Genomic DNA, 17,747 nt, shown 5'->3' on the forward strand with positions numbered 1-17,747 from the left:
GAATGGAGGTAATAATTTATGACTTGTTCTTAAGCGAAGTCCTAAGTATTTCAATTTAGATGGACAGTCCAATCAAGCAGGCCTAAATATGCTAATGATGTATCAAAAGTCTGAGATTTGTTTTTACCATATTAATTGTGTTTGTCAACCATTTATTCCAACTATGATTAACTGTTGTGGGCTTAACTGAGGTCAAGAAAAGCAATGTGTACTGTGTGATGTGAATTTTACCTGAAGTACTTGCTGTAAACGGTTCATTGTATTGTGGTTTTCTGCTCTCTGTCAAACAACCAGTAAGTAAAGGAAATGTTCTGTATAAAGAGATGGAGCTGCTGGATGGAGTAGAGCTTAGATCTGGAAGCTGTGTCCCTGCAGGCAGTTATGTAAATCATGCTTTAGGCATACCAAGTGGTAGCCACTATTGTAATGCAGACAACAAGCAGGAACTGATTTCTTATGAGACAACACTTGCAGAAGTCCAGTCACGAGGCTGCAGCTGGTTAGGAAGTAAGAAATAGAACTGGCCAAAGTTGTTTTACTACTGTATGCCATTGTTAACTCGTGCTTTCAGATACTAGATATAATAGACTCATATGACTGTTAAGGGACACCTTGGTCAGCGCAGTTAAGTAGGTAGTAATTAAAGAAAAAAAAATCTCCTATATTAGTTCAATAGCAGAGGAGTGTCTGAGCAAAGTCTATAGGCAGCTATGTGCAGTGTGTGTAAAAAAATAAATCTACTTGCACCCTGCACAATATACAGTATGTTTCCGAATTGCACTCTACCATACTGCAAGTATAGGATAGGACTAGAGATCTAGTTATTCTGCCTCACTTAACTTTCAGTGTTACTCATTACTACAGCACCAGCTTCGGTGGACAGCTCCGTCAGATAAACTCAGCTGGGGAATTACTACACCCTGTTATACCTCCAAACCACTACACATCACGTCCAGCGCATCCATGCGTGGGGGAACTGTTACAGCTCAGCTTTTTCCCAACTGAGCGTCTCACACCAACACAATACAAGTGACAGCGTGTTCCTATAATTGCAAAATGAATTTATTGTTCCCCTGAAGGCTCAATAAAGCAGGAAGTCTTCGACTCTTTATTTATAATGTTCCATTGGTTTATTAAACTGCACAGATGTTTTATTTTATTTTTTGTGCATGAGTTGCAAGGTGCCACTAAGCAATCATATAAATATAACTTTTTTTTCAACCTGACATGAACTAATATATCTAGTCAAAACCTATATAAGCTTCGCAGTGTGGTGCACGTTTGTTTTGGAAAAACTTTGAAACTGTGACTTTTTATGTTTGTGCTTTGGATTCCTTGACATTTTCACTTTAAAATACTTTAGATCAAAATATAAAAAGAATTACATTCTATGAGTAATAGATCTGGCTCATGTTGACCTATAAGAAGGGGTGTCTATCATAAAGGCAATAAATATAAAACTAGTGGATTGAAATCTGTAGTATTTGAGAGCCCATCTTCATAAGATTAACATGCCAGGAAGTCTGGACCAGGCGCAGCAGCCCTCCTCACAGTCACAACAGCCACTGAGAAACTTCACGTCGGCATTTGTTACAGACTTCAAAGGTCTCTCTTTACTTCACGTGTCCAAGACAACCAGAGAATAATATGTGTATTAATAGGAGAGCCTGTGTGTGAGACAGACACATACAGGCCACCTCGCTGAATAACAGCCTAATTACAAAGCGAGCATACAAAACAAGGATAAGCTGCCCATTGAAACACAAAAGGGATTCTTGGATTGCACATTTTTCAGGACCGCACCATTAAGAACACATTAAGAAGCTGGGAAAACGACGCTTACACCCATGCAGTACGTATGTGTAATTGTGCTGCAAACTATTGATGTAATGTAAGAATCAGCCCAGATGTATCACACGCGACGCTGGCAGTAGGTAATATTACTACTGGGGAACGGTGTAAATACGCTGAAACGGCTTGTCAACGGGGACTACACTATATATATATATATATATATATACACACACACACACACATATATATATATATATATATATATATATATCTATCTATCTCCTGTACTGCATGACCACATCCTTAGTTCCTGGGAATACTGGTTACTCTGTGTCTGGGAGGAAAGCCCTACTACTTATACTGCTCAGTGGGAGGGGGTGAGGGTCACTGATCGGGTGGAGGGGGGGAGAGGGTGCTGCTGTGGAGGGGGCACACCGTGACGTCACGCGACGAGCAGAGGAAAGTTGAGGCGAGCTCTGGCAGTGTTTAAATAAGGAGGCAGCGGGCAGTGGCACTGAGCCTCCGGCACATAAACCCCGCACCGACATAAATACACCTCTATTAACATCCAGCTCGCTGCCCGTGTACGCGCCGAGGGAGGTCAGCGACATCAAATATTCCCTCCCAGAAAGCAGGAGGGAAAGGCAGCGCAGCCTCCGCAATCAGCACCAGACAGAGGTTCTGCAAAGCTGCAGCTGCAGCGCGGACTGTGCATGTCTACAGCTCAGCCCTTCCCTTCACTGGATCATTGCATCGGAATGAGCACTGAACTCAAGCAGCCCGCTGGCAGCTCCTCCAGCTAACCCAATCAATCCAAGGGACACTACAAGGCTTGTCAAGCCCCAAACAAGCGGCTGGAGACAGACGTGGTCGTGGAAGTGGAACTCCCATGTTCTAGTGGAGTGGTACAATTTCACAGTGGAAGGGAGGGACAGATTTGGAAAGGAAGAACAGCACTGAGTAGCTGCCACCTCTGGCATCTCAGCAGCACCATGGTGCAGGAGCCCCTGCCGAGCAACACGTAAAAGACCTCGGAGGGAGCAGCTGCTGGAGAGACCTGTGTCGGACAAGTTGCTGCAAAGAAGGGGGAGGAATGTCATAGAACAGCACCAGCCCAAGTCAGAGACAGAGGCAGAAGGGAGAACCAGGGGGGCAGCGTGCATGGGGGGCAGGAGCAGGAATTGAACGAGGGGAAATAATTGATGGCTCGCATTTATTGCGCAATCGTGTCCAGTCTCCCGGCCAACTCCGAGGAACAGAAAGCTGATTCATGGATCACTGGTGGCTTCCTGTCTCCTCCGTCCCTCCCGCAGAGAATGCTGCCTGAGACTGTGCTGTGAGCCAGCGCCGCGCTACCGGAGGCTCCTGTCTTAGCAGTCACCCTGGCGGCTTGGGAGCCCTGGATGCATCGCTGTGCTGGGGAATCACTGTGTTACTTTCTGGGTATTTGCTGATTTGGGAAACGACATGCAGCTCCTGAAAGCTTTATGGGCACTAGCAGGAGCGGCGATCTGCTGTTTTCTTATATTTGTTATCCATTCGCAGTTCCTGAAAGAAGGTAAATATGGTGCCCCTGTCATTATCTTAGCCTGCAGTGTGCTATGAGTGGGCTGTGTGTACAGGGAGAGTAGCCCTGTCAGCTGCCATCCTACAGTAGCTGTGAGAATGCGGTAAGATGAGAGCGCTGTGTGCAAATAGACACCTCTGCCTTCCGCTCCTATTTAGCAGCAATTAGCAGCGGAGTGCGTGCAGATGTACGCTGTGTGCAGGAACAGGGACGCTCTTCTGCAGGTGGAAGGACTCGCAGCAGAGCCTGGGATGAAAAAAAATAAAATCCTGTTGAGTAATTGGCTTGTTTGGAATCCAGATCAATAGGTGCCCTGATCCCCTTTTATTCAGCAAGTTTTCAATAGATGGCACTAAAGTTCTATGGAAAGGGCAGTTGAGTGCATATAGGACGCACCAGATTCTGCAGCTCAGCTTCGGGCCTGAATCCATTCAATAGTCTAATCTTCCCCCCAATGCTTCCAAACAATCTCCAACTGAATTTTTTGGTGGTAATTTCCTATTAGTCATCCCATTGGAAATATACAGTGTTAAAGGTTAATGGAGTCAAATGATCTCCTCTTTACATGGCTGCATCTGCAGTTTACACACAACTAGCAGACAACGCAACATTTATTTCCTGTGCTCTCAGTGGAAAATGTTCACATTCAGTTACTGCCTAGTGGTTTTGTAAGCATTAGGGTTTTTTTACATGATATGTTATACCGTTATGAACAGCTTTCCTGTCCCCCTGGATTGCGCTGGCATCTAATACATCATAGTTAGATATAGGAATCTAAAGAAGTTGTAGAAATGTTGTCACCTGTGAATGTTTAACGTGCGACAAAAGGGTTCATTTCTATTTGTTTTGCTTTGCAATTTTGATGAATACTGTGATTTATTAAATCATTCATTTATATATAAATGATTTGCCCATCCTAATCCCTGCTACATATATTAGTATTATTACTGTCTGTATGGTAAAATCAGCGTGTCTGTAAATGCATCAGTTTGTTACTTGTGGTGCAACATGGCTTTTCTCTCAAGATTGTTGTTACTGGGGAATGACAAAGCTCCCATCTGTTGCTATAGCAGTATATATTATCAGGCGTATTGATGTAAGTCTGGATCTTCTGGTATGTTCTCAACAACCATCAGATGAAAAGGTTCATTGCTTTATTAGTCTACAAATAAATCCTACTGGTTTTTTTTTTATGTCAATCTAGCAGACACCTTGGTTGGTTGCTTTAAAAATAACACTGACTTGGCTAAAAAATGCATGTTTCTTACCCACCTTTTATTAACAATAAGTCTCAGTGAATGTGCTTGTTGTCAATTAACTGCCTTAGGTGCATAATGTGTATGTAATGTTGAAGAGCTGCATACAGAGCTTCAGTATGGCTTGGGTTCACATTAGCTTATAACATTCCCACGCTACCCTTTACACGGGCTACTTTAGCTTCTATGAAGTACTGTACTCACTGCAAAATATGTTTGGAGATTGACACTTCACATGCACCTTTCTCCTAAAAAATTAGTACAGTCATATCACAGAATAACAGTTTGCTATTGCACTTGTATTTTGCATTTCTCTTACTTAATGAAGGACCAATTTTTTTATTTTTTTTAAATGTCAAGGAGAACTTGCCAGGAGGATGTTTCCTGTGGTGCAGAAATTTTGATCCTTGAAAAACAGAAATATGGAAAGTTCACAAGAATAATTCTCTTAAGTGATGAGATACCATTTTTATTCTGGTTTGCATCTCTGTTTTTGAAACACATTTTGGAGGACGTTTTTTCTTCCTACTGCTTTAATGAGGAATTTACAGTGCACTTTATGATGTGTTTAATGATTGCAGTTGTGGTTTAACACATTCTGCATATATAATTATTTTCCCCTTTAGAGTAGTTCTGCAGCCAGTTTGTATCCATTTTTAAACTCACTTTATCAGACTAGAATACTGGACTATTGATCTCTAATTATTCCAGCTACTGTAGATAGATAAGTATCAATGTACTTAATGTTGTCCTTCATAGCTTATAGTCATATGTCAGTATACCATAATTAAAGTGATAAAATATTATATAAGTATATGTTTATCTACAGTAATTGATGGTATTTTTACTTAGCAATAAACGTGCATCTTTTTATACTACTCAGTAAATAAATATCTGCCTCGTTAAAAGAACTGTACTGTACTCTTTAATTATTTTATCTCAAAAAAGTGAATTTTTTTATTAGATCCTGCACATTTGTGATTTTATTCTTTGATCATTTGTGTATGAGCTTTATAGTTTACAAGTCCATCTAATGGATATAAATTGTTAATTTATTTAAATATTAACACATTTAAGCCAATACATGACACTATCACTAAAAACCATTCAACTTGTCATATGTTTGATACAAATGGTGGGAGGCAGACTCTTCTTTCAGGAGATGTGTTGTACCCAAACATGGATTTCATAGATAATGTCCTTTATAAGGCATCTGAGTAATAGTACACATTATGTAGATTAGGGGTTAACATTGGTGTTTGAAATATAAAATGAGATAAGGAAAACTGCTGTTACATATTTTGTACATAGGTTTTATTCAGAGGAGGCCTGTATGGCTTTTGGTGAAGTACACTGTCAGTATCAGGGTTCTTTTCCTAATTAACGTGAATTGATGGTAAAATTGCATTGATGTAAGCAGCGGAGACAGTTCTTGTTCTGCGATGAGTGGGAAAGAGCTGTTTATATGCCCATTTCCCTGAATTTTCAGAAAGTGAAGAATAGGTGACACAGGGTGCTATTTTTCCACACTTAGTCTTTTGTGTAGAAATACAGGTCGTCCCATGGCTAATCCTCACCCTGATGTCCAATCTGTCTTTCAATGTTTTAAAAAGATGAATGGAACTGTGAACTAAGCAAAGGGCATTGCAATTTATAATTGCAATCCCATGCCTGTCTAAGCTTTACACAAAGCACTATAACATTTTTAGTCTTTCTCAGTCTTTTCCTGAAGACCAAATAAAATAGCTTAAACATGACTTTTAAAGATATATGCATGTCTTAATATGTTTTTTTGCCAAATTATTTCCTGGCCTGTAATTCTTATAGTCTCGCACAATACTGCACCATTCTTGTAGACTAGGAAGATGGATGCTGTCCAAGAGAAATTTAGGGCAAATGCTACTGTTTAAAGATGCATTTCAACAATATTCTAGAAATCTGACAAGCCATCTGTAATTGCAAATGCTGACTAATAGAAGACTGTTCAGTAGTGTCTTAAGTAGATATGTGTCTAATTGCAGTCTTTCAACTAATAAAGCACTATCACTGAGTACATCATTCTCATAAACTCATAATTGTTTCGCAATCATACCTTCATTTGTAATAAATAAACAAACATATTGTATTACAATAACTTTCTTTTTGAGGCAACTGAGATATCAAGACCAGTGTGGATAATGGTTAGAGAGATGTTAAAATGGACTGAAGTTTGTGAAAAATGATTATATTTCTCGGTATGTTTCCTGTGTTATTGAAGAGTGCTTGTTATATTTGTTTAATCATTTTGAGGGATTTTATTATTTATTTGTAAAAGGGTATTTATATCACTTTGTGCTTGGATGAATAACTTATTGTTTATTGCAGATATGTAAAACATAGTGTACTTGCTAGGGTGTGTTTCCTTTTATCACGCCCACGGTCATTGTGCAACATTGAAAACATCTAGCATCATATGTTTCGCAAGAGCTGGTGTATTAATTATAAATATAATACTTAAAAAATGCAACACATTGATGGGTGTGTCTCCTGCTGTTTTACTTTTTTAAAGAATACTTCATGATTATCATAAACATGATTTGTTCTGGCTTTTGTAGCCTTTGTACAAGGCATATACAGAAATACAGAGTGGTCTGCACAAAGGGTTTTACCAAATGTAATAATCAGCTTTCCAGTACCATACACATATGTAATTAAGTTTGGTCAATGGACAAAGCATGTATTGTTGTCAAATATATTGTAATGTTTAGCATTTTTTCACTTATTAATGTTAAGTTTTCCATAATTTGGAAACACTGTAAATTGATAGTAGCATTGTTATATAATGTTGTCTTTGATTAGTTTATGTTGGAATGTCCTAATGGTAGCCTTGTGATAGATAGATATATATATATATATATATATATATATATATAGATATATAGATATATCATCATCATTCTGTTTTATTGCATACATCCTTACTGTGTGTTTGGAAAGGCATGACTCTAGGTAAAGGTTTTGGATCTGTGCTCATCTACATCCAGTGGCGGATTTTATGGTCAGGCTGCCACTTGGCACCACATTGTTGGCTGCCCCGACCACTACCATCACACTCCCCCCTTCACGGTCAGATCTGTCAGCTTCCTTCTGAGCCACTTTCAAGACCTGCTCCTGCTTGTGTGCTGATACAGGGGAGCAGAGCCAGGGGAATGAATCACAAATGCAGAGCTCTGATAGGCTTTCAGTCTCTGGCTCCGCCCCAGTTTGGAAGCCTCCATTATGGGACCCGGCAGCAGGTAACCTCCACCTCTCTACATCCCCCCACCGGCGACACCCCCTCCGCAACCTGTGACCCGTGACCCCTACCTCCTGCAATCCCCCTTCCCGCGATCAACCTTCCCATTAAAGTAGCTGCTGATCTGGACTGGCTGTCATCATTAAAAAGAAGGATCAATCTGGGGTGGGGAGGGAATCTACCTCACGTGCCTAGTGGGAAATCTGGCACCATCTACATCCTGTCCAGTTAGTGGCACAATGTACTGTATGAGACAAAATTAATATACACAAAGCAGTAAAGTTAAAGCACCCCAGTAGCGTAATATTATGACACATTTTATGAAAAGTATAAGTCATAAGGATATACAGTTGTGCTCAATAGGGTCAGTCATTTGAATAAGGATTATACATTATGAGACAGATTAATATTGCAGCTGCCATCAGCATTAGGTGAGATTGTGGTCAGTATAAAAATACTTATTGCGTAAATATCAATAATTAGCTTCTCTTTCAGTTTAATGCAATTATATTTCTGCTTTTTGAGAGTCTTGCGACCTGTAACAATGATATATACCTGTATCATATAAGTGAGCAAGATTGCTACTACATAATAAGCTGTATATATAATCATCTTCTATACCATAGTTGTTTTTGCCTTCATTTAGTTAATTTCTAGTAGAGATGTGCAGGTTTGGATTTGCCCAAATTTACCCGGATCTCAAAATGGCATCTTATTGGCTCTCGGATGTCACATGTTTTGGGTAGCCAATAAGAAAAATCTGGATAAATCCGACTTGCGCTAATTTTGGCATTAAGAAACAAATAAATCTGAACCCGCACAACTCTAATTTCAAGATGACCTCCATGAAACTGCTTTGCCAAGATTAACACCTCCCATGTATTTTCTTAAACCTCTATTACAGGTTGAGTATCCCATATCCAAATATTCCGTAATACGGAATATTCTGAAATACAGATTTTTTTCAGTGAGACTGAGATAGTGAAACCTTTGATTTCTGATGCCTCAATGTACACAAACTTTATTTAATATACAAAGAGATTAAAAATATTGTATTAAATGACCTTCAGGCTGTGTGTATAAGGTGTATATGAAACATAAGTTAATTGTGTGTATGTACATAAACTTTGTTTAATGCACAAAGTTATTAACAATATTGGCTAAAATGACCTTCAGGCTGTGTGTATAAGGTGTATATGAAACATAAATGCATTCTGTGCTTAGACTTGGGTCCCATTACCATGATATATCATTATGGTATGCATCATTCCAAAATACGGAAAAATCCCATATCCAAAATACTTCTGGTCCCAAGCATTTTGGATAAGGGATACTCAACCTGTATATGCTGAAATCGTGAATATCCATTTTTTTTCGGGCAGAACAAAATTGTGATTAATGTTTGATTTTGCGCACAACAAACTTGTATATGTAAATTTCCATGACTATTCCTTACACAACAATCTTGCAGATCACTAGGAAATCTGGCCTCTAAAATGTGACCTAACTAAATTTTCTATAAAATATTCTGTGAAATTTGACAATATAAAATAAGTTTTAATGTATGTGTGTGGCAAATTCCTAGTTCGCTAATGCTGCCATTAATGTGGTCTAACCTTTATAGAAGAAAATATGTTTTTGCAGTAGTTTTTTCTTCTCATTTGTTCATTTGTCCTCCTTCAGCAATCACATTTTGTTTAGTTAGTTTGTTCTTGTCGACTAGTGCTTAATGAGAGGGCATAGCCTTTGTTTAGTGCCTGATGAGATTACATGAAAAGTGTTTGATGTTCACATGCTACAGGGAAGCTATTTCACTTTAACACCAATCACTGTTACCCTAATTGGCCATATGAATGGCTTTATCAAGGTTCTTACCATTTTACAGACTCTAAAATGACACATCAGATACTGTGAAAGAGGTTAACAATGTTGTAGGTCCTAGTGGTTTGCATTTAATATGCTACTAATATCAAGAAAAAAATGTTTGTTTATCATACTATTGCATTCAAATTTCTCTATTCTTTATGAAGGAGAACCCCTGGGAAACTTAATAATGTCATTATATATGCTCATGGATCCCTTTTGGTGCAATTTTAGTTAAGACTAACTGGTCTATTCATGAAGCAGTGAAAAGAGTGGAGAAAAGGACCAGTGGAGAAGTTACCTATGGCAACCAATCAGCTTTAAAGGAAGCCTTTATAAAATACATTCTATAAAATGTAAGGGAGATGCTGATTGTTTTTTTTTAGCATGCTGGCACTTGCGTATCTTTAATGGGTGCAGTGTGTGTGGTGAACATGGGCTTACAGGGTTCAGGGGGTCCCAAGTCGCATACCCTGCATCCTTTCTTTTCAATACTTACCCTCCAGAGTCCTGCGTTGCAGCAGCGCTGCTGCAGAAATCACTGGGAAAATGGAGCAGCGCCCATTTTTCCAGTGTTCCGTGCATCCGCAGTCAGAAAATCACTGTGAAAATGGCTGACATGCCATTTTCTTGGGAGACCTGCATATGCGCACTAGATTCCTGGACAGCGCTATGGTCCCCTAGTGACCCTAGTGCCCACAGTCAAGAGCACTGCTGGCAAGAAAGGAGGGGGCCCATAACACACTCTACATGCTGGTAAAATACTGTTTAAAGAGACTGATTCTGAGTCACCCACAATTGCGATGTTCATGGGGTACAGCAATTTTATGTTATTGCATGTTTGCAAATATCTCAAAAATCTAATACGGTGCATGTGTAAACTGTGATAGTTGTGATTGATATGCACAGTATCAGAAATGGGTTTCCAGTTGCCCGAAGACCCCCTCTAGGACAGCAGCTCCAAAAAACTTTCTAAGACTTTTACTAGAGCTGTGGCCACAACATGTAGTATAAGGCACTGTGTGGAACTAAACGCCTTATTGGTGCTCCAGACCAGACTATAGATTGTTAAGTATTAATTATGCCCTCTCAATGGGCTAGCCAAAATGAAACATATAGAAACTTCACTCTAGAAATCCTGTATTTGCCCTTGACTTTGAAAGCCATACTTAGAAGTTTTGCACTTACCCTAGGGCTAGTGCAAGTTTTGATGGTGTGGGCAATGGTGGTGTCTACAGATGTATCAAGTGATATTATAGCATCCAAAAAGGGCATCTCAGTTCTTGCACATTAAGACCAGGGGTACCATGTCATCTTTTCCACTTTATGGTGTGTCTTAATATCTGTGCCCCAATAACACATATACAAATGTGGATTATGAAGATAAAATTGATGTTCTACCAAACACAGAATATAATATTGGCTTTGTTTCTATGAGACACTATGCAGGAACCTTCTTTTGGGTTGCCTATGGATAAACAGTATGTAACAGATAAAAAACAAGTAATAGAGCTTGAATTTAATTTGGCGCAACTGTCCTGAAACTTCAGTAGATTTCTTACTGGTAACTGTTTGATGTATATAAGGTGTATTAGATAATTAATTTGTCTTATAAGGACATCTAATTTATTTCTGCTTTTGTAAAGAAAGTATTCAAGATGTTCTTGTGACACAACCATAAATATGGTTGTGATGAGATTAGATAGATAATACAGCTGGTCTGCCCCCTTTTTCGCTCCTGTAATAGGATTTCTGACTTTTTTTTTGTGGATATTTGTAATCATTACTTTTATGAACAATACATTTTAAGGCTAGAAATGCCATGTTCTTGTTTTACATCCCTTCTGTACATGTTACAAATACCTTTAACCAATCTCTCACATTTCTTAGATAATACTGTGGAGTTGAGTACAAATGGAGCAGTCCTTATTGCACTAATCCAGGCATTCCCAACCACGGTCCTCAAGGCACACCAACAGTCATAGGCAGATCCAGGGGGAGGGCACTCGGGCCCGCGCCCCCCCCCCCCCCCCCCCCCTGTCATTTCCGAACTTCTACTTTTTTTTTTCAAAAGGAAAACAGCAGCAGCACTACTGCTATTTCAGTCAGTCAGATTTGATAAAAGAGCCAGCAGGCACTAGGACCCACCGCGGCTCTAACAGCAAGTCCGTGTGGCAGCCTCCCCCTGCTCACACTGCATCCTACCTCCCCCACTGCCAGCCGGACGGAGTCCAGACCAGGGGCGGGGTTCAAATGCCAGCATCGAGTAAGACTGTTACTTATGATGGTGCAGAAGGCTTCATTAGCCCTCATTGCACTGCAGTTTCCCAGCACTTCCTCCTCCACTTCCTTTACCACCATGCTAGGTGCAGTCAAACTCAGCCTCAGCTTTGAGAAGGCGGCCTGTGTGATTGTGACAGGGCTGTCCTGCAGATGTCTTATGCTGCTTGTTGGAGATCCAGCTGGCTGCTTCTGCTAATCAAAGATGGGTAGTTTGTGTCCTGCAGTCTGAGTCTCACTGCAGTGCCCAAAACAAGGTATGCTGCACCTGCCACCACCAACTAAAAACTTTAATAATTATATTGTGCTGGAGTGCCTTCCAGACTCCCATAACTAATGGAACAGGTGACCAACATTTCGAGGCTCAATCAGCCTTTTCATCAGGGTGAAACATTGGCAATAAACCAGGATGCGCTCCTACAGCCAATCATTACAAGTATTCTGTGAGGCCACGCCCCCTGTGATACCACACCCCTTATCTGGGAGCACAAGTGCCTTAGGTGCATGTAAATATAATTATTACTATTCCCCTATCATGGTGCCCCCCCTTTCATTTTCTTCTGGATCTGCCCCTGCCAACAGTGCAGGTTTTAGTGATATCCAGGCTGCAGCACAGGTGATTAAATTAAAATAACTGAGGTACTAATGAAGTCACCTGTGCTGAAGCCTGGATATCACTAAAACCTGCACCGTTCATGTGCCTTGAGGACCGTGGTTGGGAATGCCTCCACTACTCAGTGCACTGTGGCAACTTATCAATTGAGAAATTCCTACCACAGTCTCAAAAATCTGTGTATGGTGCATGTTGCCTTCACTCATGGAATTTCCATTTGCTCTAGAATTTTGGACACTTTTGCCAGATTCTCAGAAGAGCAGGCCATCCACCATGATGGCCTTGTCACCCTCTGCTTGATGCCATTAATCATGGCTCCGCGATTTGGGTAAGGCATGATGATGCAACTCAGAGGGTTGATCATAATTATCAGCAAGTATGGTATGAAGTATGCCACCTGCACATTACTTTAGGTTTATTGCAGCACAGTGGTATGCTGGATTGCAAAGACAATTAGTATACAATTTGGTCCATCTGTAAGCCTTTTGAATTTTCAAAAATTATGTAAATTCTCAAAGCAAGCATAAAAACATTCAAAATTGTGTTTTTATCTGTTCCCATTCAAATGACTAATTTGTTTGTAAAGAAAAATATTATTTGTATGCATTTTCACCTTAGAATTTGTCCTAGTAATTATGTAGTCAAATTAATGGAAATCTAAATGTACTTCATGCTGCATAATTAAGTGTTTGCCCATGATCATCTGTTAAGAGGAAGCCACCAATCTCTATTAGTCTTACAAATGGGTTATAGAAATTATTTGGCACTTTTATCTTTGCAAATGGTCCTCTATATACATATACAAATGAGACCTATTCATCTTATGGAACACACCAGATTGCCCATGATATTCTGCTGTGAGATTGAGATGTCAATATCTAATTCTTTTAGCAATGAGAAAATATAAATTTTATCAGATCTTAGGTAGTTATAGACTCATTCATACTGTATGTGTATGTTTACTAGCGCCTACAAATAATGTATAGCAGAAAGTAATTGTATAAAGCTAAATATTGGGGAAAACCCTCCATGCATCAGTTTACTCATCCTTTGTTATTAGTGTTCACACTAGGCTGTTTTAGCAGGGCGCCGCACCCTGCCCGATTTTTTATGTGCAAAACCCGCCTTGCCCTTTCTGCGGCACCCTGCTAAAACAGCCACCCGCTTCCAGCCCTCCCAGCATGTAAAGATGCAGTGCAAATGCGCGCAGCATCCATTCACGCTGAGAGGGAGCTTGGGGGAAGCCCAGCACCTCCGTAGGTGCTGGGCACGCCCCCAACAGTGACGCCACCAGCTGCCCACACCCCCTTTTTTCATGTCTGTGGGCTGAACTGCCCACTTTTATTACACGTAGTGACTGCGCCCCCTATTTTGCGTGGCAAGACGCGCGCACACCCTTGTGCCCCTTTCAGTCCGGCGCCCCCTGCCCTGCCTGGATTCTAGAGTGAAAACTAGTTATGTAATCTATGCAATATAAAAAATCTTACATTTTGACTATCTTGTCAAAGTGGCTTTTATCATGTACCTTTAAGAATAAAATATGTAAGAATTCAGAGGACACAATGCTGGGTGCGTGCAAACAGCAGCAGCCGATCTGCGGTGTTCACACTCACACAGCCGTGGGCCCCAAGAATAATTCAGGTGCAAAAAAGAACACTATGTATATTTAAATACACAGAAAACACTAGAAATTCTTGTAAAAATGTGTAATTGTGCTGACCACCTATAACCAATCGTGTGCAGCTCCCAGTATAGTAATCTGAAAGAGGTTTACAACAAAAATAAAATATATAGTGGAAGAGAGCGCTTAGCGATTGGAAAATGTATTATATATACACAATATTAAAAAATTAAAACATAGAACATTCCTGAGAAAAGCACCATATAGTACCATGATATAGTATCAGTATAGCCGGCAAATTACATCAATTAATAGCAATATATCTTATAACAAATTATTTGTATAGCTGCCAAATTATACTTACTACACCAATATTTTTGTAGGACAGCGCCAAGCTCCACCTCTTAGTAAGCCTTGTACTTATTTTCACTAGTTGGCCCAGACAGTCTCTAGATAAAAGATAAATAGTATCCAAACTCCTCTAGACTCAGTTCATAGCAGCAATAGTTGCACACACAGGTGAAAGTGGTGGTCTTCAGGATGCCGGCAGCCGGCCTCCCGACGACCAACATACCGACGCCGGAATCCGAACCGCCGGCATAAGGCAACTTTTCTCCCTCTACGACCCCCCTGGAGGGTGAACAGATAGTGTGGCGCGCTCGCCCAGCTGTCGCTATGCCGGCAGTCAGGATTCCAGCGCTGGTATGCTGGTCGCCGGGAGCCCGATCGCAGGCAACACATACTACACCCGGTGAAAGAACTTGTACTCCGGTATTCACATAGCAAGTGTCCGGGTATTGACTACCTGTTCCAAGTGCAATACAGAGTCCGTAGCAGCAAGGAGAGTGGTGTTCCGTGTGAGACGTCAGGGGCAAACGCAGGATTTACTTGGGGGGGTTTCCGTATTTTAAATATATATGTAAAATATACATATATAGGAAGTGGTGTTGGCGACACTAAGGTAGTGAAAAGACTTTTCTTTACCTGAATGCCGTCGACACCGCTTGCTATATTTGGGCTCCTGGCCGGCGGGCACCATCGGAAGGTATCGGGGCTGTTATTTACATATGGCAGTGATGCCTCATGGACTCATTACATATATATATATATATATATATATATACACACACACACACACACACACACACACACATTATATATAGGGTTCACTACGATATGCCGGCGGTCGGGCTCCCGGCGACCAGCATACCGGCGCCGGGAGCCCGACCTCTGGCTTACCGACAGTGTGGCGAGCGCATATGAGGCCCTTGCGGGCTCGCTGCGCTCGCCACGCTATTTTATTCTCCCTCCAGGGGGGTCGTGGACCCCCACGAGGGAGAATAAGTGTCGGTATGCCGGCTGTCGGGATCCCGGTGCCGGTATACTGTGCGCCGGGATCCCATCAGTCGGCATACTGAAGACCACTATATATATATATATATTTTATATATATATATATATATATATATATACACACATCCAGCAACAGCCGGCACTCCAACAACGAAATCACTGATGCTCAGGTGCAAGGACCAATCATCCATAGAAATCCAACAATGAACGGCACTCAGAGACAGCATATGTGAAAAAAATTGTATTCCATACAGTCAACGTTTCGGGGATCAAGTCCCCGTCGTCAGGACAAATGTACAGCAGATTCTGCTGTACATTTGTCCTGACGACGGGGACTTGATCCCCGAAACGTTGACTGTATGGATTACAATTTTATTCACATATGCTGTCTCTGAGTGCCGTTCATTGTTGGATTTCTATATATATACACACACACACACACACATCACAATGTCCTTCAGTCTCCAGAGTTTAAAATGTCCAAATTGTCGCTCTGATCCCTCCAAGCCCTCCGAGTATCGCAAGAACAACTGGTAAACAAATGGAGAGCGAACTTGTAAGTGGTTAAAAAGTACAATCTTTACTTAAAACATATGCTCACATACATTCCCCCTGAAGAAGTCCCCCATTGGACGAAATGCGTTGGACTTGGCCTAGACGTGGACGCTGTGACACACACACATACACTGTATAGGGACCAGATGCACACTGACACACACACATACACTGTATAGGGACCAGATGCACTCTGACACACACACACACACACACACACACACACACACACACACACACACACACTGTATAGGGACCAGATGCACACTGACACACACACATACACTGTATAGGGACCAGATGCACACTGACACACACACATACACTGTATAGGGACCAGATGCACACTGACACACACACATACACTGTATAGGGACTAGATGCACACCGATACACTGTATTGAGGGACCAGATGCACACTAACACACACACACACACACACACACACACTGTATAGGGCCCAGATGCACACTAACACAAATACACTGTATAGGGACCAGATGCACACTGACACACACACACACACACACACACACATGTTGTACAGGGGGAGCATACCTTCTCAATCATCACAGGCCAGCTCACCCTCCTTCAGACGATGCTGCACTGTGCACTGTGTCCCTCCCCCTGTTCCCAGCATTGGGAAGGCTGCTGTGTGTGTTCAGAGCTGCCGGAGTCTGACAGGCAGTGTCCGTGAAGGCTCCCATCAGAGGAGCCTGTAATATCCACACCGCAGATTTCTGCAGCAGGAGTGACAGTGACTCACTGTCACTGACTGCAGTCCTGCGCTCTACGCCGGCCGCCGAGGGGTAAGTGTGCTGGCTGGAGGGGGTTCTCTGTGTGGCTGCCAGTCCGTTCTCTCCTCTGGTGGGGTCTCTGATGCGGGCCTCCTTCCATCTTCCGGAAGCAGCCACACCGTGCATGATGATCCCTAGTCCTCCTGTGCGCTGCACGTGCAGCTGATTCCGGAAGTTCAGGGAACTTTAGCGGCACACTGAAGCTGTGATTGCGGTAGTGGATGCGGTCGCGGTTTATATTGAGACGGAGATAAAGCTGTCTCTCTTTGAAAACAAGAATTTGCGCTAACAGGGGGGGTTCTGGGTACTCATAAATCCCCCCTGCTTGTGCCACTGGACGTCAGTTGGGCAGCGACACAGTGCAGAAATGAGGGAGAGCTTTGTTCGGTGGTGGGCAGCGTTTCCAAGGTCAAACTATTATAGAAGTCAGGTGAGGATCACTTAACATGTTTCTCCGTCCTATACCTTATGACGGTTTCCTCAGAAGGTAGTTTGATCACTAGCACACCTCTATTTAAATACCTCATCCTCCAATGGAAATTGCCCTTTAATTACTTAATACAGGTGTGCTCTCACTCACAGGTGCACAAAGTATATATAAAAAAACTATTATTTAAGCAAGTGATCAGCACAATTCTCAATATCTTTCATTCATGTGAGGTATCTATTATATACAACCACTTTTGTAAAAATGTTTTATATTTTCTTATCATATATATTTATATATAGTTACAGAAGAGGAACAGGAAAAAAAGAAAAAAAGAAAAAACCTCA

The 17,747-nt window shown here is 41.4% G+C and overlaps 1 protein-coding gene across 2 annotated transcripts in view; it reads left to right on the forward strand.

Annotated features, from left to right (window-relative positions):
• The first annotated feature begins 2,250 nt into the window (after window positions 1–2,250).
• Window positions 2,251–17,747, forward strand: part of TAFA5 (TAFA chemokine like family member 5) — a 777,120-nt gene continuing 761,623 nt past the window's right edge. Inside the window, exon 1 of one of the 2 annotated variants that reach the window (XM_063927121.1) lies at window positions 2,251–3,352. In XM_063927121.1, coding sequence (XP_063783191.1) covers window positions 3,262–3,352 — 91 coding nt within the window. In that variant the 5' untranslated portion in view covers window positions 2,251–3,261. The remainder of the gene's footprint in view (window positions 3,353–17,747) is intronic. The other variant, XM_063927122.1, reaches the window with a different exon arrangement.

The sequence above is a fragment of the Pseudophryne corroboree genome, chromosome 6 (assembly GCF_028390025.1).
Source record: "Pseudophryne corroboree isolate aPseCor3 chromosome 6, aPseCor3.hap2, whole genome shotgun sequence".
In the NCBI taxonomy this organism is placed as follows: domain Eukaryota; kingdom Metazoa; phylum Chordata; class Amphibia; order Anura; family Myobatrachidae; genus Pseudophryne; species Pseudophryne corroboree.